General features: G+C 37.1%; 2 protein-coding genes across 6 annotated transcripts in view; one reads left to right on the forward strand and one right to left on the reverse strand.

Annotated features, from left to right (window-relative positions):
* LOC136826719 (N-sulphoglucosamine sulphohydrolase-like) overlaps positions 1–16,473 on the reverse strand; it is a 17,459-nt gene extending 986 nt beyond the window's left edge. The window contains exons 1-3 of one of the 4 annotated variants that reach the window (XM_067084118.1): positions 16,368–16,473; positions 4,088–4,198; positions 1–1,366 (exon numbers count right to left, since the gene is read on the reverse strand). The exon at positions 1–1,366 is cut by the window's left edge and continues 986 nt beyond it. In XM_067084118.1, coding sequence (XP_066940219.1) covers positions 1–1,366; positions 4,088–4,195 — 1,474 coding nt within the window. In that variant the 5' untranslated portion in view covers positions 4,196–4,198; positions 16,368–16,473. Of the gene's footprint in view, positions 1,367–4,087; positions 4,199–5,150; positions 5,174–5,267; positions 5,438–16,367 lie in introns of those variants that run through there. The other 3 variants (XM_067084116.1, XM_067084117.1, XM_067084119.1) reach the window with 3 other exon arrangements.
* LOC136826721 (zinc finger FYVE domain-containing protein 21-like) lies at positions 5,414–15,055 on the forward strand. 2 transcript variants are annotated; one of them, XM_067084122.1, is made up of 7 exons: positions 5,414–5,494; positions 5,609–5,751; positions 7,966–8,016; positions 8,425–8,593; positions 9,085–9,260; positions 9,925–10,126; positions 10,306–15,055. In XM_067084122.1, exons 2-6 carry the CDS (start codon positions 5,623–5,625, stop codon positions 10,111–10,113), a joined length of 714 nt encoding a protein of 237 aa, XP_066940223.1. In that variant the 5' UTR covers positions 5,414–5,494; positions 5,609–5,622; the 3' UTR covers positions 10,114–10,126; positions 10,306–15,055. The 2 variants fall into 2 exon arrangements, with proteins under 2 accessions (XP_066940223.1, XP_066940224.1); XM_067084123.1 differs by having other exon boundaries at positions 5,478–5,494; positions 9,925–10,137.
* Positions 16,474–16,722: the final 249 nt, after the last annotated feature.

Genomic DNA, 16,722 nt, shown 5'->3' on the forward strand with positions numbered 1-16,722 from the left:
TCTGCCACTTCCACAGACGAAACTGCAGGTCCTTTAGGATATCCTTGTAGCTGCCTTTTTCAGCTACGTTGAAACGTTCTTCAGGGTCCACCTTCAGGTCAAACAACTCCCACTGGTCCCTGTAGTAATATTCTTGCAGAGTTTTGTACCAGGGGAGGGGCACCATGTCCCTCGTGTGGTTCAAGATGTCCTGGAAGACGGGAGATATGTAGAAGTCCTGGTCTATGGGGAAGGGCATTTTATACCCGATGTTATGGATCAGTTTGTATTTCGGCGTGCGGATGGACCTCATCGGGTAATACATTGTTATCTCGTGCAGATCGTGGCTGAAGAAGACCGCTTCGTTGTCGTCCTTTGGTGAATGCACTTGGTTTTTCTTAACAGAATTCCCCTTCTCTAGGGGGACATTGGTCGAAGCATTGAGGTACTGTAACAAAGACTTCCCAGTCAACACTACCGGTTCGTTCTTCTTCAGGATATAGTAATCAGGATACGGGGCACTCAACCAATCCAAAACAGTCGGTGTGAGGTCTAGAAGAGACGCAAGAACAGGGGTACTCCTTCCCCAAGAGGACGGGTGTTCAGGAGACGAGACGAGCAAGGGCTCCACCACACCTGGTTCATAGAAATTAGTTCGTCCCGATGGGAAGGGAATGCCGTTGTCGGAGGTGTAGATGATCAGGGTATCTTGCCCATGCCCCGAAGCCTCCAGCTCTCCCAGTACCAAGCCTATCCCCTGATCTAGTCGTGACAATGTGGTATACTGAGCAGCCAAGTCCTCTCGAGCAGTCGTGGTGTTCTGAACAAAATAGGGAAGCGTTAGAGTCGAGGGGTCGTAAACTGTGGGCGTCCAGTCTGGAATGTCGCCCATAGCGGGCTCTCTGTTCCCGAATTTCTCGCAGAAGGCGCCGAACTCCGGGTGGGTGTGTCCACACCGGTGGGGGTCGTGAAAACCGACGTAGAGAAAGAAAGGCCGAGTGTCATTGCTCTGGAGGAACTGGCGGACTAGATCTCGAATTCGAGTAATGTTTCTCCCGACTTGCAGGATCGACTCGGTGTCCTCGGTGTGAGAGAAGTCGAAGGGATACACGGACTCGGGCCCGACGTGTTTCTTTCCTACGATCCCTGTGCGGACGCCCCTTCCGGATAGGATTCCTGGGAGGCTGCGGACCTTGTCGAAGGAGCTGAAGTGGTGGTATCCTTGGTAGAGGCCGAACATGCCGTTTTGGTGGGTTGGGAGTCCTGTGAGGATGGCCGAACGAGAAGGAGAGCAGCTGCTGACAGCTGTGAAGGCGGACGTGAAGGTCAGACTCCTTTTTGCCAAGCTGTCTAAATGGGGCATCTTACATTCACTGTTGCCATATACCTAGACAAATAAAAAGAGAAGATCTTGGGCAAAAAGAAATTTGGGAGATAATATGCTACATGAGTTTCTATGAATGTGTTTTATATCTTTAGTTTCAAATCATTTAAATTTCACAAAAAATATTCTTATATAATATATAGGCAAAACCTAAAAATGAACTGAAATTCAATGCCACACTGGCCTCTTTAGACTTGATGAGAAATTACTACTTACTGTAACATTACAAGGCAATAATTGCATTTCATATACTAAATAGAATATAAACATGAAACCATGCTATCACGTAGACAGCCACAAAGATATACATACACAAGGTATACAACAGTATAGTAACTACGGAGTAGCATACTAAAATAGACAGTAGACAACAAGATGGCAAACATATAAATACAAAAAAACTGGAACTTATGAATCAAGAAAGGTATGGAAATATTTATGAATAAAGAAAGGAACGAAAAATATTCTGTCATTACAAACTGCTTATGAAAAATGCTATGATGCCGATTAATACTGCATTTTCTTCGTTTTTAACGTGCTTTTTTTCCCATTTTTATATGGGGTAAGCACGATGCCTTCTTTTGAAGGACTTTGATTTGGAGGTGGGGTACGCCATAGCCTCGATCGGCTACCCTGCCTGACATCGCTTAGACCCCGGTAGCGAATGTGTACATGTTACCAAATCCTCAGCTTCCTTTCTCCCAGCAGCGAGAAGAACTGGGCGGGTAGGTCGACAGTTCGAGACGTGTGAGGTGCCTGTTATGTTTTTAGAAGATGTTGGAGTGGCTTTGTTTATGTGTGTATTAGTCTGTAACACCCATTTGCTTTCAGCAAACCTATCCGGTGATTACATACGTAATCCCGGGGTGTCTACACGGATAGCAAAGTGTCCGCCTTCTCTGACTGGTCGGCTGCGGGGATTGAACCCTCGCCACAGACTTCTATGAAGTCTGAGGTTGCTGCTTCTACCAACCGAGCCTTCGAGGCACACCGATTAATACTGCATTAAAAGCAGTAAAAGATTCTTCATCTCTGATAGCAAAATTCAGTAATTTTATGTTAAATAATTTGTTTCCATACAAGATTCGATCAAACGCGTTCTAATGTTCTAAATTAAACACGAGGTAAACAATTAATAAATCAATTGGTTTTGTGCCGTAATCAGCTCCGAATTACATTTGGTTTGAATTGAATTGAATTGAATATAGAATTTAGGCCAGAGGCCAATCACTGGGACATCTGAGGTCATTCAGCGCTGAAATGGAAACTGAGAGTAAAAGGTTTGAAAGGTGTAACAGGAGGAAAATCTCGCAGTTGCACTACGAATCAATTATTAGGAGAGGCTGGAAAGTAAGATGGGAGAGAGAATATGAAAGGAGGTACAGTAACAGGAACGAAAGGGCTTGCAGCTAGGGGCCTAAGACACACTGCAAAGAACCTTAATTAATGCCTACAATGCACCACCGTTTCTCGGTTTTAACTATAAGATAACTGGTGATTAGGATATTCCAGTTCCGACTGGCATATTGGCATTTTTTCGCGTTTCTACGTAAAAGCATTGAGAGAGAGAGAGAGAGAGAGAGAGAGAGAGAGAGAGAGAGAGAGAGAGAGAGAGAGAGAGAGAGAGAGTTGACGTATGGAGAGGATACAGAGTAATTTGTTTTCTGAAGACGCACATTGGTTGAGAGAGAGAGAGAGAGAGAGAGAGAGAGAGAGAGAGAGAGAGAGAGAGAGAGAGAGAGAGAGAGAAACTAGAAACTAGATTTAGAGTACATTTAGCACAATCGATCTGCAAGTGACCAGACATAAATGATATATAAAATATTTAAAAAAAAAATAAAACTTACGTGAGAACTACGTGAAATTTAATGTGAGAGAAATTATCAAAGGCACTTGTTTCTTTACGAATGAGCAGAATATAGATTATACACTGTAAATGCTCAAATGAAAAAAAAAAAATAAAACTTCATGTGTTAATGAAATGTTGACAAACTAAAAAAAATTGCAGTTTGTCGAAAATGAAGCAAAATTTGCTATAGGAAACCCGACAGTCATAATTATCCTTAATTGGTCTTAATTTGTTCCTGTGCGTAAGTCCAAAACATAAATTGAATGCTGAAAAAGCTTAAATTAAGTGAAAAACCAAATAACTTCACGTGTTAATGAAATTTTACAGTCTAATGATGCATCAGATTGCAGACCCATCAATCATAATTAGCCTTAATACGCTGTGTCATCAGGGGTTAATTAAGCCTAAAGATGATTTACTGGTTGGTTACGAAACAACTGATATTTTTATAAAGCCAAAAAAAAAATCGTTTCTACAATCCCAGAAATCATAATTAGCCTCTATTTACAATGTCGATGCTGCGAATTAATAAATAATATAATAATAATAATAATAATAATAATAATAATAATAATAATAATAATAATTATTATTATTATTATTATTATTCACAAGATGAAACCTATTCATGTGGAACAAGCCCACAGGGGCCATTGACTTGAAATTCAAGTTTACTATGAAATAAGTTAAAAGTGAAGTAAAAAAAAAAAATACAAGCAAAAAACGCACTAAGACAAACATACTGACTGACTCATACTCAACGCAAACACGATAAGGCCGACAAAACCTCACTCTAGCTGAGTAAACACACACGGTTGCAATCACAAAAGCGTAATAACAATCACATAAAAAATATATTTTTTTCTCTCTCTTACCTGCATTTCTCTCCCGGCATCATCAGCAACAATCATCAGGACATTGCGAGCTTCAGAGTCAGTCGCCAGAAGTAAGAAGATCGCCGTCAGCAGATTTCGCCACTTCATCGTCTGCCGGGAGAATTATTGTGCTATGATGAGATCAATTAAGTTATTGCTTCAGGACTAGGTGTTGCGGAGAGAATGTGCGAAATTCGTATAAAATTAGGTGGTTAAAAGAGGGAGCACTGGGACGTGAAATATCGTTGAACAGTATGTGGGTGACATAAAGAAACAAAATAATATGTTGTTCAATTTCCTCACATCCTAAAAAGCATGATTTATACGCTTTTCATACGACTGACGTGGCAACATTGGCTCACCTACCGAAATTCTATATCACTACATCACTTGTCTTCATTATACAACAAATAAGTGTTTAATGAAGACAATACGCAGAAGGAACAGAATTATTTCATAAGACGTGAACGAGAAGAAGAAGAAATTAAGTGGGTAAACTCTGAAATTGGGACTAAAGAACGCCACACAAATAATTGTTGAATGGGCTATGATTTATTAAGAAAAAGTGTGGGAGAACTGAAATAAGTCGGTATTTAATAAAATGAAAGAAACCATAACACCCGTGAGCAAAAGTGTTGAGCGTCGGTGTCCAAAAAGAGCCAGTGAGTAAAGAGAACAAACATCCATATATCGAGGAGTGCAAAAATGACGAGAATCCTTGAGCCAATTATCCTATCAGTGATGGGAATGACCTTCAGAAAGTTAAACGTTTTTGTAGCACGTTTGTATCATAAGTATGATGCAATGTATAACTATTTTATTTATTCTCTGCTTTTATATGTAACGCAGTATTTCAGCATCAATCATATTTTTGGTAAAACAGTCGCAGAACCACAGTGTCTGGAAAGTACCAGATTACTGTAAAACTAAATAAAGTCCGAAAAGGAATCAAGGGGAATCACAATCCATTCAAAAGCTAAGGAAAGACTATTCAATCCATTCTATCACTCGTCTAATTCAATAAATACAATCACTTCCAACTTCAAGCTCCATTAATATTCACCGTCCTCCAGTTTTGAGCAAGTGATTACTGTGACGTCAAAAGGAAACCGTCTCTGCTCAATGTATAATTTTGCTCTTGCAGAGTGCGAACATATTGAAAATTAAATTTTATCCTTACAAACCTAATCCAGTATGCGTGCTTCCGTTAATACAGGCACTTTGGATTGTGGGACACCCAGAGAACTACGAATATCCGTACAATTTCACATGAACGACACTGAAAACGAAATAATCCACAGAGATTGGTTATACTTCCCTTGATGACACGCCCCCTTACTGTGATGGCCTAAAATATTTTTCTATCTGAGTTACCAAAACACAGGATGGCTTTTGAAGTATAAAGCGGTAAAAATACAATAAAAAATAAAGTTGCGTTACATGATACTAATAACATTCAAAATAAAATGAAGTAATCTCAATAAAATACGACATCTATTTTAACCCAGGTCTCTCTTCCAGAGAAGTAAACAAACATGGCAGGAACAACGGGCAGTGGGAAGAAACTCGTTCGTTCCAAGTCTGGCCTGAAGGTTGTACCCTTAAACGAAACCGATCGGAGCCCTTTCGAGCTACAGGAACCAGAATGGGTACCAGACAAGATGGTGAGTTTGGATTTATTTCGTGGGGAGGCGTTGTATGGGTGTGGTAGGGCAGAGTTTCTCCAGGTGAACGTCATTGTGTTGGGGGGTACGTGCCCCTCGTATTCAATGGGGGTTAGGGGGAGGAGGCATTCATATGCGTAGTTAATCCCGTCGCCCGCCCGATTAATGTTTCATGCATTTAGTAGATTAAATAATAATTTATAAATATAGGTTAAATAACTTTCCTACGCTAAATGGTCAGAAGGCAAGGGTGTTTTGTCCTAAGGTAGGCCATAACCTTCCGTAGGTTAGTTCTTAGGTATTGTGTTACTTTAAACCATTATTTGATATTGGACTTTTTATGCTGTGACCAGAAGTCTCTACAGAGATATGTACCGTCCATTGCTTGCATTTGACCTACTGAGACACTTATGGTCCTTTGTTTATTTTTTACCATGCATTCCATTTGGGCTGGTACTGGACATGGCACTCATGGGATTGGTGCTGGTATTATATGCAACTTTAGAGTGAAAGAAACAAATGTCAGAAACATTAAAAACATTGGAAAATGATAGCTTATTTTCAAGTACCGTACAAAATGCAATAATGGTTTAAAGTAAAATTTTACCCTTTGTATTTCCCTACTGCTGTTTCTAACTAGCCCAGCCTAAATGCAGTTGGAGACAATGCAGTGCCATTAATGGAAAAAGTGAAACACAAAAATGTCTCAACCAGACCTTGCACACCAGTTGCTAACTGGCATGGGTAACACCCCTCGTATTCCTATTTGCATTGCAGACAGCAAGTTCCTTAGTATATTCTTTACCTTTAGGTTGGGAGCTCCCTTCCTCAGTCCCTGTGATCCTTTCTCTCTGGAGAGGCATTTATCAGTGGAAGGGAACATGGCAGTTTCAGATGGATAAAATAAAAAGTTGTTTTAGTCCTGATTTTGCTTATATAAAATTAATAATGTCAGTTCCCTCACCATTAGCAATGCTTACACATAAGTCTAAGACAGCCATTTTTAAACTAAATATGTATATTGGTTTGTGAAAACTGAGTGCTCTTGAATATTGCTGCAGACACCAGTCACCTCTCAATATCCAAGTACTTCAGAATGCAACACCTTTGAAACATTGACAGTGGCGTAGGAAAATATGGCACTAGTAGTCTAGTTGCAGGCCGGTGATAGGATGCACCCTAGCATAACCTAACCTTTCCTGATTTAGGATACTGAGTTGTTGTTTACTGTAAAGTTTTAATTTTCCTAAGGAAAGCATATGGACAAATAATGACACTAGGGTTATTTCTCCTGGAGAAATATGGGGTATAAGCCCAGTGGATCACTGATTGTAGCCCTCAGGGGGACACTAATTAGCTAATGTTGCTTCAAGTCCAAATCATTTCCAAGCTTCAGTTCAGGTTTATTAGTAGTCTCATTTAATCTGTGGGTCATTTCTTATGCACATTTTTCACTTGTTAGTTTGCTGATTTATACTGCACCTAGGTAATGATGACATGCATGACTTCCTAACATCTTATTAGCCAGTTAAGATGTGGCTGTTGAATTGCAAAATTGCCACTTATCAAATGCCTTCCTTATTTGTTGAGTATCATTTCCATAATGATGTATTGCAAGATTATTTTCCATTTCCTAGACATTAAGTGTATTAAACATTAGTCCATATTTATTGATACTAACATGGCCTAATACACACAGGACAATGAATGCTCATGACAGAATGGTAAATTTTTCATCCTTCCTCATGGATTAAGAATATAATGTTTCCACCAGTAACTTAAGAGAATAAAATTATACCCCCATCAAAGTAGACTTAGCTTTGAAGAATATTGTAATGAGAACCTATAACTTTCAAGCTCTCAAACTTCGGGTACGTTTACTTAGCATACTGGACATGTTTTATCAGAAGTGGCTAAGGTGCCACCTCCCCTCCCCCTCCACAAACACACACACACGCACCTTTCAAAACCTAGTCTTTATGTGGCATTTATTCAGGCTCCATTAATTTTGGAATACAGTGCTTACAGTACTGTGTGTGTACTCCCTAGTTATGGAAGGAGGTGTGTTTCTTTGCCAGTGATATTGAAAATTCCATTTCCATAATATGATTGTCTTTCCAACTAATATAAGGGTAGTGGGTTTTCAGTTTTCTTTAATCAGGGTAGGTTAAATTTGAAGTCTGTTAATTTCATGCTTAACTTTTCCCTTTTCAGAGCCCAACATGCATGGACTGTAAGGAGAAGTTTGATTTTTTAAAGAGAAGGGTAAGATTCAAGAATTTGTGGTGTCAAGAACTCCATTCTTTCAGATAGTATTTATATATGCCACTCTTAAAATCATTGGCTGTGGTTAATTTCCTGTAATATTTATAGATACATTCAGATTTATTCATTAGTCAGTTCTGAATTGGGGGAAGGAAATTGTTTTATAGGAGTTTGTGAAATAATTCTTACAGGAATTTACATATTTTGAAAAGCTAGCAAGATTCACTTTACATTCAAAAGTAAAGACAATTTTTTTGCATACTATGTTTAAGCCAATTCCAATTGAATATCATAGCTTTGAGGAAAAAATTGCTCTTAAGAAATTGTTACTGAAGATTTCTGATATTCTTTCAAAGGAAGTAACATACTTTGTCTTAAGGTAACTCACAGAACTCTTCTTTTTACCAGCATCATTGTCGCAGATGTGGTAGAGTATGTTGTGCTTCTTGTTGCGAGACTCGATTATCGTTGCCACGAATGTGCTTCCTTGATCCTGTACGTGTATGTGGTCCTTGTGCTGAGACAACTACCAAGGAAAATCTCTTTTATAATAAAGACTTGAAAGTTCTAATTACAGGTTAGTATAAAACTGTATTGAATTACATACTTAATCCTGTATTGTATGGTATTCATTTACTCTCTCTTTCAACAGTCCTTACTGAATAGCTTATCATCTGAAGGCTGTATTTATCTTTTAACTTTCTATTGTATGAATTAAGATGTGCAGTACAGTAACTCCTACTTTTCATCTAATAGTGAAGCAGATGTCTCCTTTGGCATGTATATCTTATTTTTTCATAGTAGTGAAGTAGATATAATTTTTTATTTTGTCAAAATTGCCAGGTGCTGTATATTCAGTGCTTTATTTTTCAGAAATAAATGTTACATAATGGGGTGTATTGTTTAATTTGTCTGAAATAGAGAATATACAATGGGTCTTTATTCTTTAGTTTTTCAGAAATAGAGATTATATAATGGGGCTGTATTGTTTAGCCAAATTAGAATTTACAGTTTGCACATAAGGCATCCTTCATTTTTGTCTATTACAGTAATATGTTATTTTCTCAGGGGCCATTTTAACTCAGGCGCTTCCATCCGACACTGAAGAGACAACACTTGTGCATTGCCGTCTCTCCCCAGATCACCGGCACTTAATAATTGCAGGACCAGTTGAGGATGGATCAACTCCTCTTGCCATACCAATGCATCGTGTTACTGGCCTTCATGTCGTGGGAAGAGAGCAGGTAGTCAGATCACTGGGTGTGTTGTAATGCACATTCTCGCACTGTGTGCAAGTTTATAGAGCTTTACAAGAAAGATCCATAATTACAACCCTTTGGTGTATTCATAACTGCATAACCCTGTATGTTATGCATTTCATTTGAAAAGAGAGTTTATCATTGATGCTGACATGCGTGTTATTTGAAACATCCAACATCCTTCATAATACAAACTCCATTCCTCTCCCTTCTCAGTTCATAAATCATAAGCAAATACAAAAGTGAATTGCTTCAGCTTTCTTAGTAAGCACACTAATGGAGTAAGCTGTATGATACGAACATTATTGCATTTAATCATATTACAATGAAAAAGGGATGTCATGGTTACTGGGATGCATAATCATTTTCCTTTGTTGTCATTTGTAATATTTTAGGAATAAGTCATCCAATCTGCCATGTGTGGTAATCCTGTCTGTTTTGTGTACGTTTCCATGTGCTCATATTCATTAGTAGTGTCCCAAAGTTCTGTTCTGAAATCTGCTCATTTTATCCTTTTTATCACAGACCTTTATGTCTATCTCTCCCGTTCATGCTTTTGATAATGAATCTACTGTCGATGTTATTTCCTTCATCTCCCAACTTTCCTAGGTCAGTTAAACCCACTCTTATTTGAATATTCCTTTCGCAGGATCCTCCAGGTAATTTAACTGTGACAGGATTAATTGTGCAGTATTGCTTGCCAGGAGAAGAGGAAGATGAAATAGGTCTGGCTGCTCCCCCAGACGCTACTGTGTCTGCATACTCCTTCCTTACAGCTTTAGAAAAGGCTGTGTTCATGATGCAAGAATCTAGGGCTGTTATTGGCACTGGGGAGTGAGCTGAGACTAAAGGTATGACATTAGTAAGTTTGCAAGCACATTTTTTTTTATCATGTTTCATATGAATTTTAAGTGGAGATTTTCTTGGTGATACTACAATGTACAAAAAATTCTTTTTCCTTTTAGATTAAGAAGTGATGAAGATATTAAATTATTCATGGCAGATTTTTTGTTTATCATCTCTCTTATAGCTGTGGATACCAGACTTCAGCAAGGGACCAAAATGACAAGAACTGTGGCTTAAAGCTCCCATACCATTTTATGATATAGTATTACCAACTCAATCTTTTACGAACTGCTCTGCTCTATGTCCAATTTGTACTGTTCATCCGCAAAGCATTATATTTGTTACAAAATAAGTTCATTCTAATAGAGCTAGCTTGAAATATTTCATAACCTATGAAGCAAATGTTGCAGGGCAAAGATATTATGGATGAAATTGATATTGAAAGACACTTCCTTGTTCTGTAAGGTTTTAAAAATGTTCGGGATGTAATTACAAGTACACATTGTCAATAAATAAACTACCGTATTTGTAGCTAATGTCAGCAGCTTATTAAGAATTCTACTACAAATGTGAATAATTTTCCATAGGTGTCATCTGTAGTATTTTAAAACTAAATCCACTGGTAAGTCATATGTATTCATTTCCATATGCTCAAAATCTTCACTCTGGTTGTGTCCTAGAGTTCCTTGTCTTTTTCTTCTTCTTTATTACTGATGTTCTTGTCTGCCTCTTCTCCTGCTCATGCTTTTGATAATGAATTAATCATCCATGAAATCTGCTTCACCTCCATGCCATCCGCTGTCATTTACTGCCAGCCTTGAATGCCTTTGGCTATCAACTTGGAACTGGATAAGCTTATTAGAATGGTGATCCTGCAACACATGTCCAATGCCTGGAGGACAATTTAAAATATTTGTGTCTCCTCTCTCATTCATTGTTTCAAGTCTGTTACAAATGAAATTTACCCTCTTATTAACTTGACCACTGCATCATATTTCTGGACATTCATGGTTTTGGTGAAAAGTGAATGATGAACTAAAGCAAAGAAGCTAGCTTGGTATGAAGAGACCAGAGGGAAGCCAACAAACATTAAAAATGGAACAGGGCAGCTGGTGTTGAAGGGAACCTGTGGGTCTAACAGTTATTAAATGGGGCCTTATTTTTCCAAGTGGGAAAGATAAGGCTGATATAAAGCTTAAGTAACTGACATGAAAATTTTACTGCAGTACATTAGAATTGGAATTCTGATTTTTTTTCAGTTTTGAAGATTAGGTTTTGCAAACAAGATGAGTTTGAAGCAGTTAAACCACCAGGAATTATGATAGAAGGGGCTGATTGTTTCATTGTCATCAAATAAAAATAAAAGTCTCTCTCTCTCTCTCTCTCTCTCTCTCTCTCTCTCTCTCTCTCTCTCTCTCTCTCTCTCTCTCTCTCTCTCTCTCTCTCTCTCTCTCTCTCTCTCTCTCTCTCTCTCTCTCTCTCTCGTGCTGGTATTTTGTTTTATGGAAAATGGTCTCTTAACTTTTTCCTTTACTGAAGTTGATAAGAAAATGTACAACTTATTTTTGGTTAGATTCACAATTATAAATATTGCAGTCATACTGGAAGTTAAAATTTCACAACAATTTGTAGTTGAATTAGCAGGTACTATCCGTTTGTGGATTATCCAAGGATGTTTATATTGGGTGTTTACAGCGTAGCATTGCAAAATTAATACCAACATGTCATACCTGGCTGTGTTTGGATGTATGTTGTGTTAAACAATTATTGACTCTGATGATACTGAAAATGTACTAAGAAATAATGATCCTGAAGATATGAGAATTTTAAGTTGTTGCCATATTCAGCCATACTACGTACAAAGTTTTGCTGGGATCTTAACACTTGCGAAAGAATCTGCTTTATTTACCTTTAGAGGCTTATGTCTGTTGTGATACTACATGTCACAGTCTCAAATATGTCATAGCATTTATTCAGGAAACAGCAATTGTCAGCATATTGAGAATATTACAGTACGGTGAATGTTCATTGACTAGCACAACTTTGCGTTACAAATATACCCCATAGTTACTAATTCTAATGTATGTAATGGGTTGAGTTCATGTCTTGCAGTAGATACAGTATCTCGGTGATTGAGTACAGAAAATTTTAAGGCATGAAATGGTATTAGTTTCTGTAGTTTAGATCCTTCATCATATATCCTTTTTATATGGTTTGCAGTCTGTCATCTTTAAGCAGTCATGTGAATAAACTTGGATTACATTGAAGGGTACTGTTTTGTGTGTGTATGTGAGGTTAAAGAGCTCATTTTCATTTTGTAGAATAGGTACTTCCTATGTGTACTTCCCAAGTCCTTCCTTTGAAATGATCGTTCAGAACCGATGCTGTGTTGAGCAGCATGTTAATTGTGCCTCAGTCATCATATTGTGCCTTAATGTTGTTGTTATTAATTTTTAATGATTGTTACTTCAAAAATTTCTTCATTAACTCACTAAGTGTTAGGTTATTTTATTACAGATTTAGTGTATTTTTCATCAAACTTCTAGGGTTTTTTATTTTGAATATACAAAAATACTGTATTTTCAACAAGAAAAGTATTGAAATTTTGCATATTTTCTTTCGTATGTTGAGATGATATGCTGATTCTGGTTATTTTGCAGTCTCAGTTCAGTGCAGTACAGTAAATGTAGTTTTTAATATACTAATATTACTAGTTTCAGTTTGACTTAATTTAAATTCTCCATTCTTTGGTGTTCTACTCTGGTGCTAAATAGTTTTTAATTATGGCTAAGGACATAATAGAATTTAAAATTTGTTGTGCTTACTTGTCATGTAATCTGGCATTTGTAGAAGCTACATAGTGAGGAGTCGTAATATTATTTCATAAGAGATTGCTTGGTGTAATGTTTAATACTGTTTTGTTAGGTCTTCCATTTATATTCCCTGATTTTGATTTTCACCGAAACCTCTTTGAACACTTTCTTTTGAACTTTGCTGATGCCACCATTAGGTCGTACACAGTGTAGTGAATTGAGAACTATGAGAGAGACATTCTTTTGACCTAAAGATTTACTTTAGACAAAATGTGGTTCACATGGAATAATTTTTATTCTTTGGCAAGTCATTCACATATGTGAAGATGATAATCCTTGTGCAGTCTTTCAAATTTTTATATACAGCTAGGGAGTGAGGTCAGGTAGGTCACAGCAGTAGATTCCTTTTGGTCAGAACTTGGGAAAATACATTAGCCTCTCAAGTGGTTCTCAAATACCGGACAGTGCTCTGTTATCATAGTTGTCCATGCTTCATTTTTGTCTTTTTAATGAAAACATGTTTTGAACTTGAACACTGCAATATGCTTAAAAAATTTGTACAAGATTTACGTAAACATGTTCTTTAGAGCAAAGTTTTTTGTAAGGCAGGTTATTTTTAAGAAAATTCTTCTGTCATCTTTAATGGTAATCTGTATTCTAATTACTTAGTGACATCTATTTTTGCACATACCACAGTTGAACATCATGTTATTGGTATGGGTAAATTATATGCTGTACTATAATTATCATAATATTAATATATTATATATCATTGATCAGTATTACAAGTTTGCTCATTATGATCATTAATGACTTCAGCGCAAGTTGGATCTTTGCTGTTTTTTTATGCCTTTTGTATTATATCTCTTCTGTTAGGTCAACTTCTTGCACTGTGGAGTCTCTTCTGTAGCAGATATCAGTTTGACATTCCTTGTTCTGTGATTACCTTTACTTATATGTCATTTTCACTCCTTCCTGCACACGATACAAGAATTAGTACTTGTCAATGACAGTACGTAGGTTAATGGATAATGCTTTTTGTGAGTCCCCCGTGACAAAACTTATACTTGTAGTCTTTTGGGTCTTTACATAACTGGAACAGATACAAGCAGACTTTCACTGCCTACTTGACTGTAGTTTTGCAGCTTAGAATTTTTGGAAAGCCTAAAACATTCTCCAGTGGTTTACTGGTGATTTTTGGAAAGCTTAAATGTTTTTCAGCACTTGACGGCTGTGTAAGGTCAGTATCACTGATGCACTGTTATTAGTATTATGGAAATTTTTTTTTCCCATGCCTCTTCCAGTGCTGACATTGTTACATCAGCTTATCAAGATAGTTTTCTAGCTCAAGTATTTTTAAGGAATGCAGATCTGAAGGCAACTTATATTGTTGATGAATAGTTAACCAGACCACCAAGTTGTTGTAACTCTGTAAAACTAATTAATGTGTCCATGACAAACCATGAAACTTGAGAATCCTTTTATTCCTCATACTTGAATTTGTGTCCTTTGTCATGTGTGGTTCACAGTATAATTGTACCAGACAGTAGTCAGGGTTAGTAGCACCTCATTTCAGATCTGAAGTTTGCTGATGACATTTTGATGTGTGACGCTGATGACCTCTTACACTGTACCCCATGATTGATGGCTCATTCACCAGTGTGTGTCCGTAGCAGTGTATAAGTGTTTTTCTGTTGTCTTCCATGTCAGTGTTTAAAGGACATTGTTTTTCCTGTGAAATTAAAGATATTGTCTTTTGCACAAGACATCGTATCTTCCTGTCTGTTCATTTTCTGTTTGAAGGGAGGAAGTCCTCACAGGTATTATTAATGTCCACTACAATTGTTTCCCTTATTCATACATATCCTCAGTAAAAAAAATCATTGTAAGTGATGTATCGTAACAGACTAGGATGGCCGAGTCAGAAGGATTGTCCCTAGACAAGAGATTTATATACAGTTTATGATGGAGTGTACTCTAGAGGTTGAATTTTGTTGTTCATAGGATCTGGTATACTATATAAATATGAAATATATTCTTATATTATTAGTAATAAGATTTGTGATATATGGTAGATTTATATTCAGATGTAGTGTTTATGTTTAGTAAAGATAAACTGGATTTCTGTTTTTCATTTCCATTTCCTAATAGGCAGTTCCCGGGTTATGATGGCCTCGGCTTATGACGTTCTGAGCTTACGATGCTCTTCCAATATATTCATCAAAAATTATTTCCCAGTTTACGACTTATGTTCCGGGGTTACGACACCGATCTGACAGAAGAAATATGGCTCCAAAATGGCAGAATGGTCAAAATTTGGAGATTTTTTTATGAAAAACTCGATAAAAATGCAGGTTACGTCGTTTTCAAGATACTCAAAATATTAAAAGTAAGGTTTTCTTAAGATTTTCAACGATTTTTTGGATTATGACACGGCATAGGAATGGAATCACCATCGTAAACCGCAGACTATACAGACAGTGTTTCAAGTTTCTTATAATTTTATGAGTCTTGCACATCAACTGTGGCCATTCAAGAACTTAACCATACTGTCTAATTAAACCACTTGATAAAAAATTAACTGCTCTTTAGCAATACACAGCTACTGTATTAACCTTCACAATGTGAAGGCACTCTTAGATGACAAAGTCTTTTATTCTTCAAGTTCAAAAACAGTATGACACTGTATAACAAACTGATTTGTCACTGGGAATATAAATGAACGTACAATATTCTTCTACTCAAGTAATCCGTCTAGCATGGGAAATCAAACAGAGCCTCCTCAAAATGGTGGTGGTTCATGGGTAATGAAAACAATCTGTATCTTTTAGAAAGTCAACATTGTCTGAAATTCCTGACAGCACAAAAAATACTAAGTGTACTGTATTCAAACAAGCAAAGAGAAAAATTAAGGCTACTGAATGTTAAGTTTGTAACGCGGCTGCCAATAAAACAGCTACTGTGACACTAAAGGAAAGCAGGACGTCCTTTGGCTAACTTATCTTGGGATAAAATGAGAGCTTTGTCCTCGATATTAAATTTAAAAGGCTTCTTAACTTTTCTTACTTGAGACAGTACCTTTAGAGATTACTTTTCTTGGACGGGGCATCGTGCATTTACATATGTAAGTCTTGAAGGAAATACAGGATCATATTTTTTTATTATGAGAAATATGCCTTCTGATTCCCTTCAAGGCTTACAAACAATGAAGTCTTGGGGGAAATTCAGTATCCGGTTTCTTATAACATTGTATAGAAATATGATCTTGAATTCCCTTCAAACTTACAAACCATGAAAGTGGATAATTCCAAAGAAGGAAAAAATGCAAATAATCATATTTCTACCGACTGGTCCTTCTTTATCAGTTATCTGAGAACCTTCAAATTCCAGCTGTGCTTTTATTAGTGGTGTTTAGCAACTGGCATTTACATACCTTGTATTCCCAGTTTCACAGAATTTAATACATCAGCAGACTGCTGTAGATGGGGAAACATTGAATCATTCCTTCTGTAGTAAATTGCCAAGTCATCCTGAACAAGACTCCAAAGATACTGAAAGCAACTGCAAAAGCGAGTATTAATGAGGATGTTTTCCAGTCAGATACGATACAGCACTCTCCACCTTGACAGCACACAAAAGGATCCACCACCATTCCAAGAAAGGTCCCCTCATACTTCACACAGACACATTTTGCTGTAAAAAGGATAATAACAGAAACAGACAAGTAGTACATCAATGTGATATTAATCAGAGCAGTTATACACATGAGCATTTTAATAAAGTCAGAC

Source organism: Macrobrachium rosenbergii, chromosome 41 (genome assembly GCF_040412425.1).
Source record: "Macrobrachium rosenbergii isolate ZJJX-2024 chromosome 41, ASM4041242v1, whole genome shotgun sequence".
Classification (NCBI taxonomy): Eukaryota; Metazoa; Arthropoda; class Malacostraca; order Decapoda; family Palaemonidae; genus Macrobrachium; species Macrobrachium rosenbergii.